Consider the following 21,997-nt stretch of genomic DNA (forward strand, 5'->3'; position numbering starts at 1 on the left):
ACCAGATCTAAATTATATATATATTTTTAAAACTTTAACGTGAATTGAGTTAAGGCTTGGTATACAAAAGGTTGTTGATAAGTTAACGTTTAAAAGTTTTTGTACCTATTGCAAATTATATATAAAGAAAAAAAAACAAACATAATTTTAGTTTTGAAGAATTGTCAAAAATAGCAAAATTGAACAAATGTTTATCTGACTATAACAAAATTTCAGACTGAATAACAAACATTTAATATAAACGATATGAGTCATTAATAAAAATATATCAATTTTTATCCTCCCATGAAATCTATCTTATTTGTAAATATTTTAATTTATTTTACTAATTTAAAAAAAGACAATTTAGTTTTCGTACCTATCACAAATTAGGAAGAAAAAGGATTGCTACAGTTGAAAGTAGCGAAAATATTCAGATAGTTTTAATATTTTGGTTTTTGTACCTATGATAAATTATAAAGAAAAAAGAATTGCTACGGTTGAAACTATTTATAAAAAGTAGCGAAAATATTTAAATAGTTTTAATATTTTGTTATTTTTTAAAATAATAAAAAAAGATTAAGAAAATAGTAGGAATATAAAATATAAAATAAAAAGTGAGTTGTGCCTGGGGACTGCCTGACTGAGCGGTTTTCTTGGCGAGAAAGTTTTTTCGCGGCTCCATCGTCTATATTCATATTTTTCGAGCTCTCCATTTCCCCCCACACACCCTAAACCCGTCCAAGCCCTAATTCATCCCAACAACAAGCCATGAGCCGTGGAAGTGGAGGAGGTTACGATCGTCACATTACTATTTTCTCACCCGAGGGCCGCCTATTTCAAGTCGGTATGTATGCAATTCCTCTTCGATCTTCTTTTTTTTTTACTCCTTGTTTCGATCGAATCAGTTGAACTCTCTATTGGGGTTTGACACTTTCAATTAATGTTCAAGAATGGTTGTTCCTGAAGTGTTCAGCTTCAATGTTGAAATCCCTCGTTACAAGAAAGGAACATCTTCCTTCTGAACTGTGATGGATGGTGTGGTAACCGAGGCGGATTAATTAAACGTATTCAGTGTAGTTTCTCATTTCTGGTTCTAATATATACCGCTCGGAATTTAGACGAGGTGGGAACGTCAAATTTATTTATTTTTATTTCCTGCGGGAAAACTAGGTTTTTCTCATATACGTGTAATTTAGGGTGTTGGCTTTGATCTGTGTGAGCATTAGTCTTTCATTGAGTGCGTGTATGTATTAAATTTTTTGAAAACTATTAGACAAAGCCTTGGATACTGGTTTTGCTTTTAGTGGATTCATGTATTAGAAAAGATTACGCAATGAATTGTTTCCAATCAGTAAATTGTTAGCAAATCAAAGGCGATGGCGTTCCGTTTATCATACATTTTTCCATGTCGGGTTGAGTTTTAGGTTGTCACTTTGTTAGTAATGTAATCTAATGACTTGTTTGTTTGTTTTTTTTTGTTTTGTTGAAATCATCAACTAGAATATGCTTTCAAGGCTGTGAAATCTGCTGGAACTACCTCGATTGGTGTCAAAGGGAGGGATTCTGTTTGCGTTGTGACTCAGAAGAAGGTCCCTGTGAGTATTATTGGGCAGGCGATGCCACTTCCGTGACTCTCTTCTGTCTGAGCTTAATATTTCGTTCCACTTATAATAATGATCTTTTTTCTTGCAGGACAAACTTTTGGATCAGACAAGTGTAACTCACCTTTTCTCCATTACTAAGTATCTGGGCTTGCTCGCAACTGGCATTACAGGTTTTTCTTTTCCTGTCCTTTTGCCAACTAGTTATTCAATAATGAATCATAATTTGAGAAATGTTTCTTTTCTTTTGCTTGCATCAACTTCAAAATTCAACTAATGGCAATGATGAAATGGTATACATTCAGATAGCAACTTATGATAAATTGGGTCAAGAAGACTCCCTTGACTCCTCAACCAGTCTTTTTCTGTCTATGAAAGACGTGTTTCTCTACACTACACTGTGCTGCTATAATTTTAGAGTATCGCACATAAAAATGCTTCACTGCAAAAATTTACTTTTCTCACATTTGAATGATGAAATATCCCTATCCACTTTCTATATGCCATTCAGCTGATGCAAGATCACTGGTTCAACAAGCAAGGAATGAAGCAGCAGAGTTCCGTTTCCAATATGGCTACGAGATGCCAGTGGATGTATTGGCTAAATGGTATTCTGATTATTTCTTTCTAGAATATTTTCCTTGCTTTTGAGTAATCAATTACTTAGGAAGTGCTGGTCGATTGTTTGTCTTAAATTATTGGCAATAGTTTGTGGGGGATGGTAAGGACACCTTTTTCTTGGAGGATAGATGGGTGGGGGAGGATTCTGTTTGTTCTGTTTATTCGCATTAGTATCATCTTTCCTCGTCCAAAAAATATACTATCTCAGAGCTTTTGATGAGATATGAGAATTCTGTGTCTTTCTCGTTCGGGTTTTGTCGTAACTTTGACCAATAGGGAGACAACAAATGTGGGCTCTCTTCTTTCCTTACTTGAGGGGTTCACTGTTAGAGAGGGGAGGAGAGATGCTTGTGTTTGGATTCCTAATCCTAATAGGGAATTTTCTTGTACATCGTTGTTTAGGCTGTTGGTGGATCCCTCTCCCCCTAAGAAGTCAATCTTTGATGTGGTTTGCAGGACTAAGGTTCCAAAGAAAGTTAGTTTCTTTATCTAGCAGGTCTTGCTTGGCTGGGTTAGCACTGTTGATAGGTTTATTTGGAGGAGGACTTCGCTTGTAGGGCTTTTTTGTTGTTTATTGTGTCGAATGGCTGAGGAAGATATTGATCACCTTTTTTGGGATGGTCATTTTGCGAGGTCTGCTCTTTCCTTCAGGAGTTCGGTGTTAGCGTTGTTGGCTTGAGGAGCATTAGAGTGACGATTGAGGAGTTCCTTCTCCATTCACTTTTTAGTGAGAAGGGGGGACTTTTAATGACGTGTTGGGGCGTGTGCTATTATTTTGGATATTTGGGACGAGAGGAATGATAGAGTGTTTAGGAGTAGAAAGAGGGGCATAGTAAGATTTGGTCGTTGGTTAGATTTCACATCTCTTTGGGCTTCGATTTCAAAGAACTTTTGTAATTATTCTATAGGAAACATTTTACTTAGTTGGCCCCTTCCTTTAAAAGAGTGGTTTTATGGGCTGTTTTTTTTTTTGTAATCCCTTGTATTCTTTCATTCTTTCTGAATGAAAGTGGTTGTTTTCATCAAAATTATTGGCAATAGTTAACCATGTTACAATGTTCCTCTGAATTTAAGACAAGGCTTTTAAACACAACACTCTTATGGAAGTATGTGTCGATAGTTTTTTTTCAAGTTATATACATGGATATCAATCAGTGAGTTTTGGAAGATGATTGTGTGATGATGTTGGAATTAATGGTCTTGCAGGATTGCTGATAAATCACAAGTCTACACCCAGCATGCCTATATGAGACCACTTGGAGTTGGTTTGTTTCTGGTTTATTTATCTTTATTAGATGGCACATAATGCTTGCTTGAACCTCTTACTATTATTGTGTTTGGGATTAGCAATTCCTTTTTTCTTACTTCTGGATTTTCTCTAGTGGCAATGGTTTTGGGGATTGACGATGAGTATGGACCTCGTCTCTTTAAATGTGATCCTGCTGGTCATTTCTTTGGTCACAAGGTAAGTGACCTTTTAGAATATAAATCCTTGGGTCTAGAATTTTACATATCAATTTACCTTATGTACCTGTGTCCAAAAATAGGGTTTTTATTGTGGTTCTTAACATTTATTTTTCTGATTAATTTATAATGATTAATATTAAAATAAATATTGCTTCATCTTTTCACTTTAGAAATTAAGGCTTCTGTTGGGAGGATAAGGAAAAATGCTTCTATTGTCTTGCTTCCAAGGAATCCTTGCTTCGAATAGCATTTATTTATATACTAGTATGGATTTTTTTAATTATTTTTTAATTTTTAATTTTTAAAGTTATGATAAATTGCTTTAAAATGTGTTACATTCTAGTGTTTCGGGAACCATTGCTATTTAGAGTACATTGCACTTGAGCTGCTAGACAATCTACCTGATTTGATATTGGTTGAAGAACGTGGGTTGACTTTTAAAGAATGACACATTCTTTCTTAAGAACAGAGAAAACGATTGTTTTAATTTCTTAGTTGCTCCTATATAACCAACTATACTTGTTTGTTATGTACTCCATCGGTTTAGTTCGTTTTTACCTCTTGAACTTATTATTATTTGGTTAACCATGTGAATAAAACTTCAACAACTATGTGATTTAGGCCACTAGTGCTGGGCTTAAGGAGCAGGAGGCTATTAATTTCTTGGAAAAGAAAATGAAGAACGATCCTGCTTTTACTTATGATGAGACTGTGCAGGTAGATCTCATTTCATTTCAAATGTTTAGACCGTCTACCAGTCAAATAGTCATATGGGAGGGGAATAACCCGTATTTGTCTAAAATTATTTTTCTTAGAAAGAAAAATGAGGACTTAATGCATAATATTTCAGACACGTTATGATTATGACTGCATTTTGATGTCAATTTCTCTCTTGTTCTTAGACTGCAATTTCTGCTCTTCAATCAGTGCTGCAAGAAGACTTCAAGGCCACTGAGATCGAGGTATTTAAAATTAATTCTCTCTTCTCCAACAAATATGCTTGAGAACCTTAGATCCATAGATTCTATCAAATGGAATATTACATTATTGATCATAAATCAAAATTCTGATATGACATGCTAGCTTCCACTATGTTGACAATTCGTTATGTATAATGTTAATTGCCGTTGGCAAAGGGTGCGCTGTATTCCACTGTATGTATGTTACTCAAGTCAACCACATCATAATTATGAAGATATAACGCAAATGCATTTATACAACGTTTATAGGTGGGAGTGGTTAGGTCGGATAATCCCATCTTCAGAGTGTTGACCACCGAAGAAGTTGATGAGCATTTGACTGCCATTAGTGAGCGAGATTGATCAATGTGATTAGTATGAAGCTCCCTGGACAAGCATATCACCAACATCCATCGCCTTTATTTCAGCTGTCAGTTATCAGTGCGTTGTATGCTCTATATAATTCAAGCTCTCGAGGTAGTATTTGCTTTTGAATTGTTGTAGACACGGTGATAATTCCTATTTTGTTTTACCATTACCTCAAAGAACACTCTCCTTTAGAATTTGTATTTTCAGAGGAACTCAGTCATGTTACATTATTTAACACATAGAACAAAGTCTCTTTTGGCTATAAACATGATGGGAATGAGATTGAAAGGTTTCTGGATGGGTTGAAAATATCTAGTATCACAACGGTTGCACACACTCCTATTGATAATTTGACACGTCGCTAACGATATATTATTTTATCATACGGGTTGGGAATTGTTCTTAAATGCTCATGTTATGAATGAAGGTAGTAGTGTTGTACTAGCTTTTCAAGGCTGCTAGTAATGATGAGAGGTTGTTAGTTGTTTCTCTGTCTCATCATTTTATTGATTAAAGCAGCAGCGTAGAAAGGAAAAAAACCAAGTTTGTTTGATGGGGGCATAGATTTGATGGGAAATGTATTTTGGAGCATTCGTTGATAAATTAAAAACTATATATTGTTATAATATAAATAATGTCTTTTTCAGCATTGTATGTTAGAAAGCAAAAGCAATAATTTCAACTCCTGATATTGGCAAATCCCCTTGGTCCACTCATTTCTCTCATTATTATTATTATTAGCATAAGATATTAGTGGACACAAAGACCAGCCGACTTTCATAATCAAAGATTCAAATCAGCATCTTTTTTTTATTCTGCATCATCTCTCAGGTATATGCTCCTCTGCTCCTCTCTTCATATTAATAAACGTAATTGGATTTCTTTCGTTTGATTAGATTTACTTAAAATTATGAATAATAGTAACACTATTTTTACTAGTATTTGTTAGCGGAGGTTATGTGATTTTGGATTGATCACTCTCCCGTGTTTAACTGGACTTAGTAGTGGACTTCATATTTCATGAACGTGGATAAAGAAAAAATGTTAAAAATCATTTTTTAGTCTCTAAGCTTTTATGAAAGTAACAATTTAGTTGACTTTTAATTTTGTAACAATTTAGTCTTTGAATTTACTATCTAACAATTTTGTCTTTGAGGCTTGAACTTTAAAACTTGTCACAATTGAGTTTCTATTGTAGAAATAAGTGAGAGATGTCTTCCATATATAATTTGATAAACTAGACAACGGATCGGTAATTTCATAAAATAAAATGAAACTTGTTTACGTGGGGACATAAAAAAAAATCGTAGTGGTTGGAGAAGTCGCCTTAACTGTGGTAGGGCATTCAGCCTCATACACTAAATTTTAACAAATCAAACATCAAACACTAAATCATTGGTTCTATGAAAGCTTAAAGACTGTAAACCACACTTTAGATTACTCCCGATTTGTTATGTTTCCCAAGCCTTAAATTATATTACTCATTTATCAAACCCTATTATTATTGCTTCCTTTAACCATACTTGACCTAATTTTTTAAAAATACTATTAATTAGTTTTATACTATTACGTATGAACATCGATGACAGAATACACCATTCCTTCCTATTTGTGAAAGGTAAGCGGAAACGCCACAATTTCAATTCATACAATCCATTGATATTATTATTATTTTTACATATCTTTTAGTATTAATAGTTTTGTTTTTTATGACACGCGATCCATTTTGAGATTATACTAATAACTAATAATTAATTAGTAGTCAAGAATTTTGATTTGTTATGTTTTAGTTTTAGGTTTGATTTTTTTTTTCTCAAATAATGTATTCCAAATTTACACGTTTTGAAGTTTGTCTTCTTGAGGTCATTGTAAAGATGTTTTATTAAATTGCTTAAGTAATTTCAAGTTTTAAATTTTATGTTTTCTGTTAAAATAGAGGGCCGCTCAATCTACGAGCAAAACGTTGAGGAGGATTTAGCACCTTGAGCGTAGCGTACACTAAATCCTCTAGTGTCTACTAACGGAGTTTGCTATGGATATCCATTTTTTATAAGGTAATTATAATGGGTAATATGTAAAACAACATTTTAAAAAGTTACAAATGTTGCAAAAGTCTATCATCGTTGATATAACTCTATGGTCTATAGAAGTCTATAGTTGATAAAATTTGCTACATTCACAATTTTTTTTTGAAATGTTGCTATTCATGCTGATATTTTATATTTGATTTTTTTTTTTACTTAAAAAATCATTTTTCAAACAAATTTATGGTACAATAATATTATTGATAAGGTCGCGTATGCAATAGCAATAATATGCTCCAAATGATACAATAATGGGATAGTTGCAAATTTAGCAATTAGGTCCAAAATAATTAAGTTATATAACAACATTTTAAAAAATCTACAAATATAACAAAAATTTATCAAATTTTACCAATATTATAAGTCTATCATTGCAAATATTAGTCTATCACTGATAGAGAGTCTATCATATCAACGATTATTTTGCTATATTTGCAATTTTTTTAAAATGTTGTATATCCCTAATTATTATTTCTAGAATGACCATCAATTATGATCTCTCTATAATAAAATGAATGAAGGTTGCTGCTATTGAAATAAGGATAGAATGCTTTGTAAAACCCTCACTTACTAATATGGTAGTGTATGGGCAAGTAGGGATATGAGACCGAAAGAATGGAAGGAAAGAATCAATCTTGAAACTCACTTAAAAGAAATTTCAATTCGTATTAGTTTGCAAGTCAAAGTGAAGGATGTGTAAAGATTTAAACAAAGATTAAAGAGAGGTAAGGAGAGATTGGATATTTAGGGACTTGGTTATCATAGGAAAAATAAAAAAATTGCAAGCAAGATTAATAAAGATTCAAACAAAGATTAAGAAGACTAAAATGATCTATTGAAATTGTTTGGAAAATAATGTAATAAAATTTGGATTGGGTTAGGTCTATAATTTAGGTAAAATAATAATATCTAGTGGATTGATGCAAAGTAAAAGAGTAATAGTGGAGTGAAGAATGGAATGGAAAAAGGAAAAAGAAAGTACAACTAGGAAAATACGTGGACAAAAGATTTCGAAGGTAGCCGCAGTGTACAAGATTATGGATGACAGGTGGTGGATCATGATTGGATAGTTAATTATAGAAGAAAAGAAAAATCTTTCCAAAACAGCACATTTTTGCTAACCCCCCCAATTAGTCTGAACCCCGAGATTAACTGCTTAGCTGGCAGTCCCATTATTCAACGGCTCATATTTACCTACAGCGAATTTTGATGACGTGTCCGAACCGAATTTAGATCCTTTTATAAACCCTTCCAACTTTCTTCTTCTTCTTCATTCCTCCTACTATCTCTCCTCCATTACTCCCAAACAAAAACGTGCCCTCTTCTCCCATTTTCACTTTCAAGATCTCCTCCGAACATCGCGAACAATCCGCTTCCTTTCTTTTGGCTTATTATCTGTTCCGTTGTACAAGATAGATAGAGAGAGAGAGTTTGATTTTCTTGGCGAAAGATTCTGATCGGGAACTCGGTGTTATTTGTCTTTGGGAATTAGTTGAATATTTTGAATTATAAGATGGTTTTCCTCTCTGAAATTTCATCATCAGATGAAGAAGAAGGAGTTGGAGAAAAGGAGAGATAGCAGTAGAAGAAGCTGCGAAATTAGGGGAAGGAGAAGGGAATTCTTTAATATCTGCTTATCTGTTTTTGCTTCTTCTGTTGGTAAGCTAGCTTTCTCATCGATTTTTTTTTTCTCGTATTCCAATAGGTAATTACGAAATTTTCTAGGGTTTTTTTTTTCTTCTTTTTTTACGTTGTTTAGTGAATGTTTTGTGATCCTTTTGTTTGTGAAACGCTGTTTAATTTCAGATTCTGTTTGCATAATCGTTTATAATAATAGGGATTTAGAAATTTGTAGGGTTTTGATTTTGATGTTATTTCGAGATGTTGATATTCATAATTTATGTTTGCAGAATCGCCATGTCTGCTACTGTTCTAAGCGATACAATCCTAGAACCTCAAACAGCATCAACGAAGCTAATCGTTCACATGGAGGCTGAGTTCGTCAAATGCGATTGCTGTGGACTAACGGAAGAGTGTACACCAGCATACATAGAACGAGTTCGTGAGCGTTACAGTGGGAATTGGATCTGTGGTCTCTGTTCTGAAGCAATCAAATACGAAATCCTCCGTTCCGATAGTCTAATCACGGCGGAGGAAGCCATGGAAAATCACATGAATCTATGCAAGAAATTCACATCGTTGAAACCACCTCCGAATCCTACAGTGCATTTAATTACGGCGATGAGACAGATTCTGAAACGGAGCTTAGATTCTCCTTCCTCACGTGCTCTGAGGTCCATGCCTACAAGTCCGACGAAGAAAGGGTCACGACCTCCGGCGCTGACTCGAACAGGAAGCTGCTTTTCATCTCTATCTGGTTCGTGAATCATCAAAGGTACAGGATTCCAAGGACCACCACCACCACCATCATCACCAAAAACTCAAATCAATCAAACTCAAACTAAATAGGGGAGGATCCAAATAATAATACTTTATATTCCAGAAAAATAAACTTAAATTATTAGGCTAAATTATGCTCTAAACTTCATCTTAATCCATGTTGGTTTTTTTCTTTTTGTCATAATCGGCAAAATTCTAACCATTTTATGGTGTAATTTAGCTTTAATAATGTTAATTAAAGTTGGATTTTTCTGTGCACTCTTCTGTTTCTTTATTCCATTAGTTCATACTTCAGTTTTTAGTTTCTTCCTTTTTGAAATTTATGTTCATCAACACTCAGCTGATTTCTCTCTCAAACCAAAAATTCCTTAATTATTTCACAAAGTATAAATTCATATACGTTCAATCAAATCTTCTTTAAATTTTGAAATAATTAATAAAAATTCCTTATTTATTTTGACAAAGCATATATCTCAATTTCACACATCTAATTTCATACAAACTTCCAAACCTTTTCAATAAAAATCACTCAACTACTCTCTAAATTTGTCTTTACTAATTTAATAATTAATTAAAACTTTATGATATTTTCTTTATTTTTATATTTCTATGTATTGAAAAAAAACAAAGCAATTTAATTGTAATTTAATGTTGAATTCTTCCTTCCCTTTGTTTGGGGAAAATAAAAAACATTCATTGGAAATTATTTTTAATAATTGAGGAAATAATAAGAGAAATGATAAGAAGAATAAGGCATATGATAATATCATATTATATATTTTTTTCTTTGATTTTGTCAACTTTTAAAGTAACCATCCCAAGGCATTAGTGGTTGTATTATTGAAACTTAATGATGTGGAATGATTGTTAACTATCAATCATTAAGTAAAGTTATTATTTTTTTAGTATTATTATTGTATAGAAAAAATGTTTCTTAAAGGTAGGTCAATTTCTTATTTATCAAATCATGATCAATTTCCAAGTGATTACCTTTATTTATTTATAAAAAAATTGCAATTGACACCCACTTTGTAATATATAGTTGGAATTTACATTCACACTTTCAATAATATTAGGGCAATTCACACATTTTAATAATTAAGTATATTTCATCGAAATACCAACGTAACCAAAATCTGTTAATATTTAACTCTATTATTGAAAAACTTGTATTAGTGATATTGTTCAAGGATATGGTCTAATTTTAAAAATTAAATCCAAAATTTGATACCAGTTTTATATATGAAAATTGTATTGGATGGCATATTAGTTTAGGTATTTTGCAAAAATGTTTTTAGGTTTTAGATTTTACAAATATAGCAAAAACAATCAAATTCATTTTTTTTCGTTATTTTTATAAATAATAAAGTATGTGTTATAATTAGTCATTTTTGTAAGTATTATATATAAAGTAGAAATGTACATAAGTAAATATTTATGTGAATAAAAGATTGGAGTAATATATCTTGATAAAATACTTTGCTATAAGGTCGGTTTTATCTTTATGTGAAAAAAAGTGAGAATAAAGAAACAATTGTTCTCCTTTATCTTAGAAGTAAAATCAATACATACAAATCTTCCAACAATAAAATAAACTAAAATATTTATAAATGGTAAAATGGTAAAATAAGTAAATCGTGATAGACTATCAAGTGTAAAAAGAAAAAGTTAGAAAAAAATAGTCCATAACATTTTACATATGGCAAATATAACAAATAATTAATCTTTTTACGAACGTCCCTTATATGTTTCATGATAGGTTTATATCTTGATCTACTATAATCTATCTAACAAATTTTATTGCTATTATTATTATTGTTGTTATTATTATTTTGAGGTGGGCTAATCACAAACTTAATACAACGTTTTGGTGGTCATAGCGATCATTACTCCCAAAAATTCCACTAATATGTAGACATAATTATGAAACATTTAGCATTTTTAATTAAATCAAAGAGATAAAATAAAAAAGAAAGACGTGGAAAATTTATCCAGTCGGAATAATAGTCAAAAACTTCATTAATTAAATACTAATTTTGGAAAAACGTAACCACTAAATTAAATTACAAATTCAACATAGCAACAATCATGCTAATAAAAAACATTAATTTATCAATTTAACTTATCACTACTCTTTCATTTTCCTTTTCTTTTAAACTCTATCTTTAAAGAAAAGTTAAATCATAAATTGATTTACTTAGGGAGGCTTTAAGTGACAACTTACAGTTTTAAGGAAATAAATGGTCTTTTTTAAATTAAAAAAAAATTATCTTTTTTAGTGCTTTTGGATGTGATTTATAATATAGCCTTGGAAATTTCAAGGAATGGGAATGAGAGAATTCACATTATTGAATCAGATACTAAAACAAAAAATAATTCATAGATGAAAATGCCATTAATTGACAAGTCATTAGTTATCAACTTCAAGTCTTCAACCACTGAAATCTCACTATTTATTTTATCCTATGAAGACATTTTTTTTATTGAAGATGGAGACAGCCAGATTGTGAAGGAATTCCCTCTCTTAGTTGGCAGAAATTCCCTTTCCGAAAGGCAAATCACATCTCAGTCAAAGCTGGAACAAGGAGGCTGAAACAACAACCCCTTTCTTCTAAAAAGCAACAGAATGAAGTGAGAAAAGACAGGGAAGAGAACATAAGAAAAAAAAGCAAAAGATGAAAACAGACCTATCCAAAATTGATTCCTTGTGCTAATGGTAACTCATTTCCATAGTTGATGGTGCTGCAAATGAACAGAATTTATCAGTTGTAAACAATTTTTGGGTTTTGAAGATGGGTTGCATTCATCTTTTAACTTCTGGTTAAACTTTGGTTGGAGATGTTTACGTCGTTTGCTTTATCAAATAGGGAATGTGACTGGTTATTATTCATATGTATCTAGAGAGTTGTCTTTAGTATTGATTATCCGGATATATTGAGAAGGCAGTCCCATGACATATGTTGAACTGTTGTAAATATTTATGTATTTTTCTTATCTTTATATAATCATATATTGAGATGGGTTTCACGACTTTTAAGGTTGAGTCCAACTAACAAGAATTAGACAATCGGGTGAGTGAATCTACTAATTCTTACTATCAATTTTATTTATTGAAAGAAAGATGGATCCAATAATTGGTTCAAACATTATACGTACCAAGTTGAGCGTCGCATGTATTGCTTCCACGAGTCACTTCCTGCTTCACGACCACCTCCAGTGGCCTTTTCTCCTCCAAAAGCACCACCGATTTCGGCTCCATTTGTTGGTATGTTTACATTTACAATACCACAGTCACTCCCATGTGGCCTGCAATGAGTTAAAACCTTAAGTATGACATAAACCAGTTAAAGGGATTCACAATCACTCAAGATATGATAATGATGTGAAGTACAGTTGAACAACAGCCAAGGATATTGACATAAAATTGTGTCATGAGCTACAATGAACTTGTTGTTGCATTGGCTTGAAAGAGTTTAAAACCACTAACCCAGTCCATTTGAAGATGATCTCAGGTCGACGAGTGAAGATAGAACTGCTTAACCCTTGCGGAACAGAGTTGTTTATTTCAATTGCCTCTTTCAAAGTCTAGGCAAAGAGTTCAGAACAACATGAAAAGTTGGTGATAGGCAAAAGAAAATATATGTTTACAGAGAATTTCTCGAATTTATGAATGGAAGTCCTTAAAAAGCCATCAACGCAAGAGCTCACCTTAAACTTCATGACATAAAGAACTGGAGCAAATAATTCTTCCTTAACAACATTGGCGTTTGGAGAAATTTCAACAATTGTTGGTTCCACAAAGTTTCCCTCTGATTCAATAACTGAACCTCCAATCACAATCTTACCTCCCTGAACATGGTGAAAAACAAAACTTAATTAGAAAATAATGTCAATTACTACACAAAATCAAATGCACTGTTGACCGAGCTTGAAACCAAAATCGTACAAGGACTCATAAGGTCAAAAAAGGAGCTAAATAGAAATTAAATGAAAGGAAGTTGCATTTTAGACGTGCCTGAGACTTTATGATCTCAATTCCCTTCTCAAAATTCTTCCTTGAATCTGACGTGTGCAATGGCCCTAGTAAGGTACCTTTCTCAAGAGGATCACCAATTTTTACTTGTTTGTACACATCAACCAATTGATCAAGCACTTTCTGATAGACGCTTTCATGAAGGAGCTACAAGCAAGGGAAATACAAAATTCCAGGATTAGATCCTTTCACTTTGATCCACAGAGTCAATAAGTTTTTTTTTTTTTTTTTGGCAATTGAGAAAAGTAAATTACCAGCCTTCGACATGTTGTGCATCGTTGTCCTGCTGTGCCAACAGCGGCAAAGAGAACAGACCGAACAGCAAGTTGGATATCAGCATCATCCATGACAACAATTGCATTATTCCCACTCAACTCAAGCAAGCATTTTCCATATCTCTCATTAACAGTTTGCTGAACCATTAGACCGACCTATACTTTGACAAACAATATTGTTCATTAGTTATCACAGATCTAATAAATTAGAATGGTATGCAGAGTCAAGCACAAGAAAGAAGGACATTTACCTTGGAACTGCCAGTAAATGAAACCAAAGGAATACGCCTGTCTTTCGCTATTGCCTGCCCGATTTCAGCACCACCACAAAAGGATGTGAAAATCGCGCCTGGTAAGTTGTTCTTTTCCAGAACTCCAGCCACTAACTTTGTCATTGCAATGGTGATTAAGGGAGTCGTTGGAGCACCTTTCCTATAATTCACGATGGAGTCAGAGACTTGATATTGTATATATTCATGGAGTAAAAAAGATTCAAAACTTCAATGACTGTATTAGATACCATAGATGAGTGTATAGGACCATAAGATATGTTTAGAATATTAACGTGTATAGTAGGAACATTGAGGGAAGTCCTTTGTAAGCTAAGTAGAAAAGGGTGTATGCAGAGACTATGTTGGAAGGCCTGGAAGTAGAGAAAGGTAGATAACTCTCAAATTTTCCCTAAAGTTGGACGTTTTTAAGACTTGAACATTTTTTTCCACTTTAATTAACTCAGAAACTAACTTCTTGCAAGAAAAAAAAAAAGTAGCAAAATAAATATTAACTAGGCTAGTTTTTGGTATTTTCCTTTGAGTTTGGAATGCCATTGATAATTCCCCTCCTCTATTGTTAGTAATTTTTGAGAATATACCATTGTGATTGTGGTCGAGATTTGAACTTCCTACCTTTAGGATAGTTACTGATGCCTTAACTTTGGAGCTATTCTTATGTTTGCTCCCTTTCCCTATTTGTATTTTCCATACTTGAACGAATAATTGATTTCTTTTTCATATATATATATACAACAGCTTTTAAAAAAATTCATTTAAAAGCATAAGATGGTTTTTATATGCTATTAAAGTTGGGGCACAACATTATGAGAAAAAAGTGTGACCTCAATATCCAACATGAACTTATACACACAATAATGTCCCTGTCAAAATCAGCTCATTTCAAGCCATTTTAGATCAAGGGGTGGAGCTACAATTTTTAAGAGGGGGAAACTTTTACCTTCTAATTTCTTATAGTTTATAATATTTAGATTAGAAAGGATTTTAGGGGTCAATTAAAAAAATAAATTATAAATCTTAATATTTAGAACGATTTTCTAACTTAAGGCAAGCCTATGCCTCTCCTTCATTCTTTACTCTTCCCCTGTGCTTTCTAGATCATTTTTCTTCTTTCCTCCTAAAATGTCCTGCCACCAAAGCACCAATCAATTGGAAAAAATAAATAACTTACCAAACAACGCAGTTCCCACAAACTAGTGCAATGCAAGCATTCCAACCTGTGTGGCAATAATCAAGACAAGATTACAGAACTTATCTTCAAAGAAGATTGCAGTACATATTGTATTAAAGTAAATTGATATTTTTTGAAAAATACAAAGAAAATATTTAAGGTGACTTAGACCACTCTTTTAAGGAATATCAAGAAAAAGGTTAAGACTCTTTGTAGTGATATAACATTTCTATTACTGGCGACTGTCCATGCGACTCCCTCTAAAATACAAAATTGAATGCAATAAAACATCATAAAGATCCATCCTTCACATTGGTATAAAGATATAATCATGTAATTTTTAGTTGAATGACTAACCAAGAACAGCACAAGGAAAGTTGAAAGCTGTAATAACACCAACTATTCCAAGAGGGTTCCACATCTGTGCACATAATTCATATTCAGAAAGGAAAATTTATGACGGTCCTTACAGATGAATTTAACAGAAAAAGAAAACCCACCTCCATCATCATATGATTGGGGCCTGTTAAAAAGTAAATATAATTAGAAATTTTATTTGAAGTCATTGGAAACCCAATGAATATCAATTTAAGTTTAAAGAAGGAACTTACGCTCGGATGGTATTATTGATCCATTAAGTTGTCGACTCAGACCAACAGAAAAGTCACACATGTCAATAATTTCCTGCAACAATAACTCAATCATTAAGGGTGTAAAATATCTACAGCATAAGATTGTGAGTTATAGCACAGAACATGTATGTCACGAGGCTGAAGAAGGAAGATTATCAACCTGCCTATGGCCATCCACACACTCATATAAAGGAAGCTTTAAGCCAATAATGTATGGAATTTATTTACTTGTCCTTAAGAAGAAACATACCTGAACTTCTCCTATCCCTTCGGGGAGTATCTTTCCCATCTCAAGTGACACGAGGCGACCAAGCTGATGGAGTTTAGCTCTCAGTGCATCTCCTATCTGTCTTACAATATCTCCTCTTTTGGGTGCAGGAACCTATAACATATGAAAAGCAAAACAGGAGAAGGCCAATTCTGAAGCTTGGGAAGAATGTGCCATCAAAATAATAAATATTTAAACGAAGTCCAAAGAAAAAGAATGTTGTTGCCCACACTGAGATGTTTCTAAACAATAGTCCAATGGGAATTAATGTTGGGTTTATCCCAAGGCAATCATACCTGCATCCATATTTTTGCCGCTTCACTGCATGCCTGCATGCCCTCCTCATAATCTTGAGTGGAAGCCTCCACTACTTCTGCAATTACCTAGTAAAAAAGAGACGATTTGCCTTGTTAAACTCAAACAAAAATAAGTAAATTCAACACATCGCAGATCCCATTAGAAATTTAGACAGCAAAATGGATGCCAATAAGGAGAATACTTTTGGACATATAATACTCAGTGTTCTAGTACTAAAACATTATGAGTGTCCGTCAACGTCTGACTGGCTAAAAGCCATAAATCACAATTCTCTGTCTCAAACTGTACAGACTGATCATCTGCTGTGTTATTTGGTCTCTGAGGAGCTGCATCTATACCCTTTAGAAACGGTTACGAGTAAGATAATCTTCATACAAAATCCTAAAACAGACTAGTATTGGATTTTAAGGTAGACTTGGTCATATCCTTAACATCCAATATTGAAGCTCACACACTATCCTACACAAAACCCTAAAATACACTACTTCTTGGCCAAAATAATAAAAGTTACGTTGTTTTGAAACTGCGTTGGTTTCTCAGTCCCCAAATGTCACAAGAAAATGGTTGAAGTAGAGCACATAGACATGTACTGGCACTTATAGAACAATCTTTTCTTGCTAATTCCTTACACTTGAAAATATAGGTTTGCGGGACACTTTCTCCTATAATTGTAATAATTTATAGAAATAAGAATAATTGAAATGCAATAATAAAACTGCCCAAAGAAAAAGAAGCAACGATAATATAATTAATCCACGCATTGACTGTGCATGCAGGGAATGTTCCTCAGAGAAAAATTAATAGTCAGCCAGCAGTCAGAAAATTCATGAACAAATAGACATTGAACTTCTATAAATGAAGCCAGAAATATCTTCATAACCTTAGAATTCAACGATGATACAGTTGCACAACCTATATAACAGATCTCATTTAAGTAGGGTCATAGAAATAACTTCATAATAATAATCGAATGTTCTTCACCGAAACACGGTACACTAAAATTTCAGCAAAGACTCCACAGCTCCGTATAGAGTTGAGTTAGTATCAAAGAAAGCATCCAAAAGAAGAGAATGTAAAATGGCCGAGACTAAAGACAAACAAAAAAAAAAAAAGAAGCGAAATATAAATTAGAAGAACAAGATAGACAAATACTGTTCCGATCGTTTAATCAAATAGAAACCTGATTATTAGCAGGATTCGAAGAGGAAACTACTGGCCCATTTCCCTTCCATGCGCCATTAACGTAACATCCCAAATTACGAGAACCAAGACCGATCTCACTCAAGAATCCATACTCCTTAGACAAACCCATCTCTGCAAAACTAAAATCTCTTCTTAAAACCCAGAAGAAATTGAACCGATTCGAAAAGTTCTTAAGAAATGGAATGAATTACCTGCAAGAGATCAAACCCAGAGAGAAAATGGAAGTAATGTCACTGTAGAGAATTAGCGATTGAAAACTGAAAAAAAACACACACACAATGCAACAAATAAATATCAGAGAGACGTGCAAGAATCGAAAACGTTCAAGATTGGGATAAACTCCAATTTGACCATTTTGATAATTGGTTTAAACTTTAACAATAATAATGATATTCTTTAAAAAGGAAGAAAAAATAGCGTTGGCTTTTGGAGAATCAATTGAACACAAAAGTTCCTCGAATTCTGGGAGATAGACGGGTTTCGAATTGAGAAAATGCTCATATTTCTTGAGAGTTTACCTTCTTCGGTTGGAAGATTTTGTAGTTCCTAATGGATTTGATTCAAATTTTGCTTAGAAAATGTGTAATGTGATGGAATGGATTGGGTGTTACACAGTTACCTTAATGGTTCTATTAATGGAAGATGCGACGTCTTCTCTTTGAATATAAGCCATTGAAACGACATGTCGTATTTGGTTGAGTTTTTATTTATTTGTCTCAATATAAAAAATCTAACCTCTCCCCTACCAAATAAAAAGTTGTATTAATTAAGATTGGATAAAGCTCTCTTTTAGTCATTATTATTGAAATATATTATATAATTCAACCCTTAACATGTAGTTGTTTAAAAATTAAGCTATCAAACTTATTTAATGGGAGAAATTGTAAACGTTTATACAAGCTTGGGATGAACTCTTATTTTTTGGTCCAAGTTCTCCAATTGTTATTAATTTGAAAATTTGATGTTAACACTTGTATACGTTGATTGAATTATTGCAATGAAAATTTGATCGTGTAATTAAAACTATTGTCATATTTAAGGAGCAGTTTTGCAATTTGTACTTGTTATTGTTGTTGTTTTGTAATAGATATAATTAGATAATCGAATATCTAACTTCAAAAGTTAATATAAAAGCACTATTTCAGTTGAGCTCGAATATTATGATTTATATTTTGTTGCTTTTTCTCTAAAGGTTTTTTTCTTTTTAAATGTAACTTATATGAAACAAATATATATATTTATAGCTTTTATGGAATGGAATAAGTATATATATAGCTTTTATGGAATGAAGTTACTTTTTAGTTTTATTCATAGCTTTGTTTGAAAAGAAAACAAAATAGTATAACAGATGAAATAATTTTTAAAAAATAATTTTTTTTTTTTTGACAAACTATTAACCATCAATAAAAATATTTTGAATTTTACAATTTTCCTTTTAAAAAAAATCATATAATATTAAAATTATTTACAAAATGTAAAAGAATACATCAAACTCTTTATAATTCATTAGTTTTTTTTTTTTTTTTTTTGCTCTATTTAAAAAAGCATAGTATTTAAAGACTATTTGGAAAGGTATGGTTTTTGCTATGTTCCTCTTTTAAGGAAATTGTAACACGAAATAAATAATTAGTAGATAAATTTGGTCAAAGATTAGGTTGTGTCTCAAAATGTTACACTTCTTTCAATTCTAATTGTTCACACGAGATTTCGAAGAAACGTAATTCGTGGAATTGAACTTTGATATATTGATAAATATTGTAAATACAATTTACTCCCTTGATACTTTCTCTCGAATACAAGTTAAAAACTTATAATTTATTGATCTTCGATATGGAATGTTGTAGTTGTAGGTCTATTTGATATTTAGTCTTCTGGAATTCAATGAAAGTTTGATATTCCAAGTCTTCAATATTTCAGAAGTTCATTCCAAGTCTTCAATCTTTTAGAACTTGCTTTATATAAATGTGAATCTTCCATTATTCAGTACTTCAGAGCTTCAATTCTTCATTCAACTAAAGATTGTCTAAAACAGATGACAATGGTCTCTATTTATAGATAAATTTTATGGGTTTTATGTGTACTTGAGCTCATTTGATTTGTGGGCTTGGACTTCGACCCATTTGTGAATTGAGCATGGACTTGGATCATCTGCTTCTTGAAATTGGACTTGAGTCCATTTATTTATTGAACCATATTTATTGTGATGATGTGACATAATTTAATTGGTCAAAATTTCTTACTCAACGTTTCTTATCTAATTTCAATTTTTTAGACTGATATGTAATTTTTTAGAAATTGGTTTAAATGATACAACTTTTGAAAATATTTACGACATATCAAGATAAACTACTATATGTATTAAAATAACACTAACATTTTTATGATATAATTTATTTGTACATGTACTTATTTATTTTTCTTTTTTATTTTCTGATTTAGATTTTAGAATGCATGTTTGATTGTTACTTTTGTTTGGATTTTGAAATGGATGCTTGATTTTGTTTTTTTAATCCATTCGTATGATCAATTTAATTTAAGAAAAATCGTCGAAAATGAAGCATTTAACGAAATATTTACATTTTATAAAAATTCAAGTATAATCAATTTTATCTTTTATTGGTTTTGTTATATGAAACGTAATAGTTTGTCAAAATTTTCTATTTTTAAAAAACTCGTTTATTTAACTTTATAACGTAAAAATTATTATTTTTTCCTCTGAAAAAAAAAAGAGAGAAAAAGGATTCTCTTATTAAGAAGATATAAAGTGTAAAGTGGTTTATACCAAAAAAGTGAATAAAAAATATTGCCCACTCCTCGGATAAAATTATGTATTTTAGGTTAGGTTTTTGCAAAAATAGCAAAAAAAATTATGATAACAAAATTTATGTTACAACATTTTATAGATTTGCAAAAGTAATAAATTTAAAAGTGATGATCCTCTAATAACCGTATGATTACCGTCTTATAGTACCTACCGATCTCAATGGCTCTTCATATTATTTTCAAATTTTGATTTATCTCCAAAGCTTTACAACTTATTATTGGATGCAAATTTTTTGTTTTGTGCTATCTTAGTATGTTCTTCACCTCGATATATCTAAGAGCTTTGAATATTATTTCTAAATTTGACTCACGTGATAGATCTTCTAGTTTTCTTGGTTTGACGTGTACACTTAATTTGAGGTAGCACGTGAAGTTAAAGTCTTAAAAGAATAATGTTTGTAACTTCAAAGTAAGTTAGTATTTTCAGAGATTAGAGAATGTTTGGTTACGAGAAGAATTCATTTATCTATTATTTTAAATCCTCGAATAAGGTTTTTTCAACGTATAGTTATCGTGTGGCCACATATTTTCTCTCAATATACTATTTTCATTTAACAATGGACCAAAAGCTCAAAGTCATTTTCAATACCATACTAACCCGTCTTTTAATCAATCCTTTTATTGAAGAGTCATTGCATTATCTCAAATAATACAATTTAAAAGATTTTTTTTTAGATAAAGTTATTAATACTATTGCATTGTATTATATAATTATAATTATTATTCTCTAAGTTACTAAATATTCAAGTATATCTAATTAAAAAAAGAAATTATATCTCAAAATTGACTCTTGAGATCTTTATTGCATGATTCACGTTATGGGGAAGATTCTCCCCCGTCCAAAAAGATACTTCATCTGAACTCGCGTCATCTTTTCATTGGTTGTTCTTTTTTAGGTATTTACATTATGGATCCCTCCCCATGCCATTAGGCCAAACTATTATTGGGACAAAAATTTTAAAAAGAAGTTTGATGGTAGGGTTTATTTGAAGGAGATGAATTCGGAATGAATCTCTGTCTAGAAAGAGTTATATGTAATTGCAACTTATATGGGTGTTTGAAATTTGAATCTAAAACCTTGAGATTTTAAAAGGAGTCCCGACCACTATACCAAAGGTAAAATATAGTAAAGATGTCTATTATTTAATATATATTATAATTTGATACTTATAAACCAATATTAAAATACAAAAATAGACATCTCTCCTCCGTGACTCGTTAGATTCCTTCATGAATATATCATGTCAATTTTTCCTTTGAAACTTACTATATTTTAACTTTAGAAACCAAACACAAACTACATATATACTAATACTAATGCAAAACAGATATTTTTAGATAACACGGACGTGCATGAACCTACCCAACCTAATGGCATAAATTGATATTATCAATATAAATAATGGAAAAACAGAATAATCTGACGTGGAAAGAAATGGTCCATTTAAAGTTGTAATTAGGTTTATTATTTTATTTATTTATTTATTACATCTTCACTTTC

At 31.8% G+C, this 21,997-nt stretch overlaps 3 protein-coding genes across 6 annotated transcripts; 2 read left to right on the forward strand and 1 right to left on the reverse strand.

Moving 5' to 3' along the window:
• The first annotated feature begins 584 nt into the window (after positions 1-584).
• LOC101206046 (proteasome subunit alpha type-6) lies at positions 585-5,308 on the forward strand. Its single transcript, XM_004141662.3, has 9 exons — positions 585-826; positions 1,483-1,577; positions 1,675-1,756; positions 2,095-2,191; positions 3,411-3,469; positions 3,587-3,669; positions 4,293-4,388; positions 4,574-4,633; positions 4,901-5,308. Exons 1-9 carry the CDS (start codon positions 751-753, stop codon positions 4,991-4,993), a joined length of 741 nt encoding a protein of 246 aa, XP_004141710.1. The 5' UTR covers positions 585-750; the 3' UTR covers positions 4,994-5,308.
• Positions 5,309-8,333: 3,025 nt separating this feature from the next.
• On the forward strand, positions 8,334-9,741 carry LOC101205671. The gene is made up of 2 exons (XM_004141661.3): positions 8,334-8,742; positions 8,994-9,741. Exon 2 carries the CDS (start codon positions 9,001-9,003, stop codon positions 9,466-9,468), a length of 468 nt encoding a protein of 155 aa, XP_004141709.1. The 5' UTR covers positions 8,334-8,742; positions 8,994-9,000; the 3' UTR covers positions 9,469-9,741.
• A 2,062-nt stretch (positions 9,742-11,803) lies between these two features.
• LOC101205436 (aldehyde dehydrogenase family 7 member B4) lies at positions 11,804-18,329 on the reverse strand. 4 transcript variants are annotated; one of them, XM_011661316.2, is made up of 17 exons: positions 18,192-18,295; positions 17,865-17,930; positions 17,651-17,784; positions 16,449-16,535; positions 16,135-16,266; positions 15,864-15,936; positions 15,753-15,775; positions 15,610-15,673; positions 15,253-15,298; positions 14,043-14,223; positions 13,771-13,947; positions 13,499-13,663; positions 13,192-13,332; positions 12,971-13,068; positions 12,640-12,789; positions 12,171-12,225; positions 11,804-12,091 (listed from the first exon to the last, which is right to left on the reverse strand). In XM_011661316.2, exons 3-16 carry the CDS (start codon positions 17,780-17,782, stop codon positions 12,171-12,173), a joined length of 1,524 nt encoding a protein of 507 aa, XP_011659618.1. In that variant the 5' UTR covers positions 17,783-17,784; positions 17,865-17,930; positions 18,192-18,295; the 3' UTR covers positions 11,804-12,091. The 4 variants fall into 4 exon arrangements, with proteins under 4 accessions (XP_011659618.1, XP_011659617.1, XP_004141707.1 ...); XM_011661315.2 differs by having other exon boundaries at positions 11,804-12,094; positions 17,651-17,792; XM_004141659.3 differs by having other exon boundaries at positions 11,804-12,094; positions 18,192-18,294.
• Positions 18,330-21,997: the final 3,668 nt, after the last annotated feature.

The sequence above is a fragment of the Cucumis sativus genome, chromosome 7 (assembly GCF_000004075.3).
Source record: "Cucumis sativus cultivar 9930 chromosome 7, Cucumber_9930_V3, whole genome shotgun sequence".
In the NCBI taxonomy this organism is placed as follows: Eukaryota; Viridiplantae; Streptophyta; class Magnoliopsida; order Cucurbitales; family Cucurbitaceae; genus Cucumis; species Cucumis sativus.

What these genes read in the sequence shown, in the direction of transcription:
- LOC101206046 (XM_004141662.3), top strand. Translation starts at nt 751, where the DNA reads ATGAGCCGTGGAAGTGGAGGAGGTTACGATCGTCACATTACTATTTTC. An exon ending in GTGGATGTATTGGCTAAATG is followed by an intron (nt 2,192 to 3,410) that starts GTATTCTGATTA and finishes ATGGTCTTGCAG; the next exon opens with GATTGCTGATAAATCACAAG. An exon ending in TCAAGGCCACTGAGATCGAG is followed by an intron (nt 4,634 to 4,900) that starts GTATTTAAAATT and finishes CAACGTTTATAG; the next exon opens with GTGGGAGTGGTTAGGTCGGA.
- LOC101205671 (XM_004141661.3), top strand. Translation starts at nt 9,001, where the DNA reads ATGTCTGCTACTGTTCTAAGCGATACAATCCTAGAACCTCAAACAGCA.
- LOC101205436 (XM_031888793.1), bottom strand. Translation starts at nt 17,782, where the DNA reads ATGGGTTTGTCTAAGGAGTATGGATTCTTGAGTGAGATCGGTCTTGGT. An exon ending in CGAATCCTGCTAATAATCAG is followed by an intron (nt 16,536 to 17,650) that starts GTTTCTATTTGA and finishes CTTTTTTACTAG; the next exon opens with GTAATTGCAGAAGTAGTGGA. An exon ending in ATCATCTTCAAATGGACTGG is followed by an intron (nt 12,790 to 12,970) that starts GTTAGTGGTTTT and finishes AACTCATTGCAG; the next exon opens with GCCACATGGGAGTGACTGTG.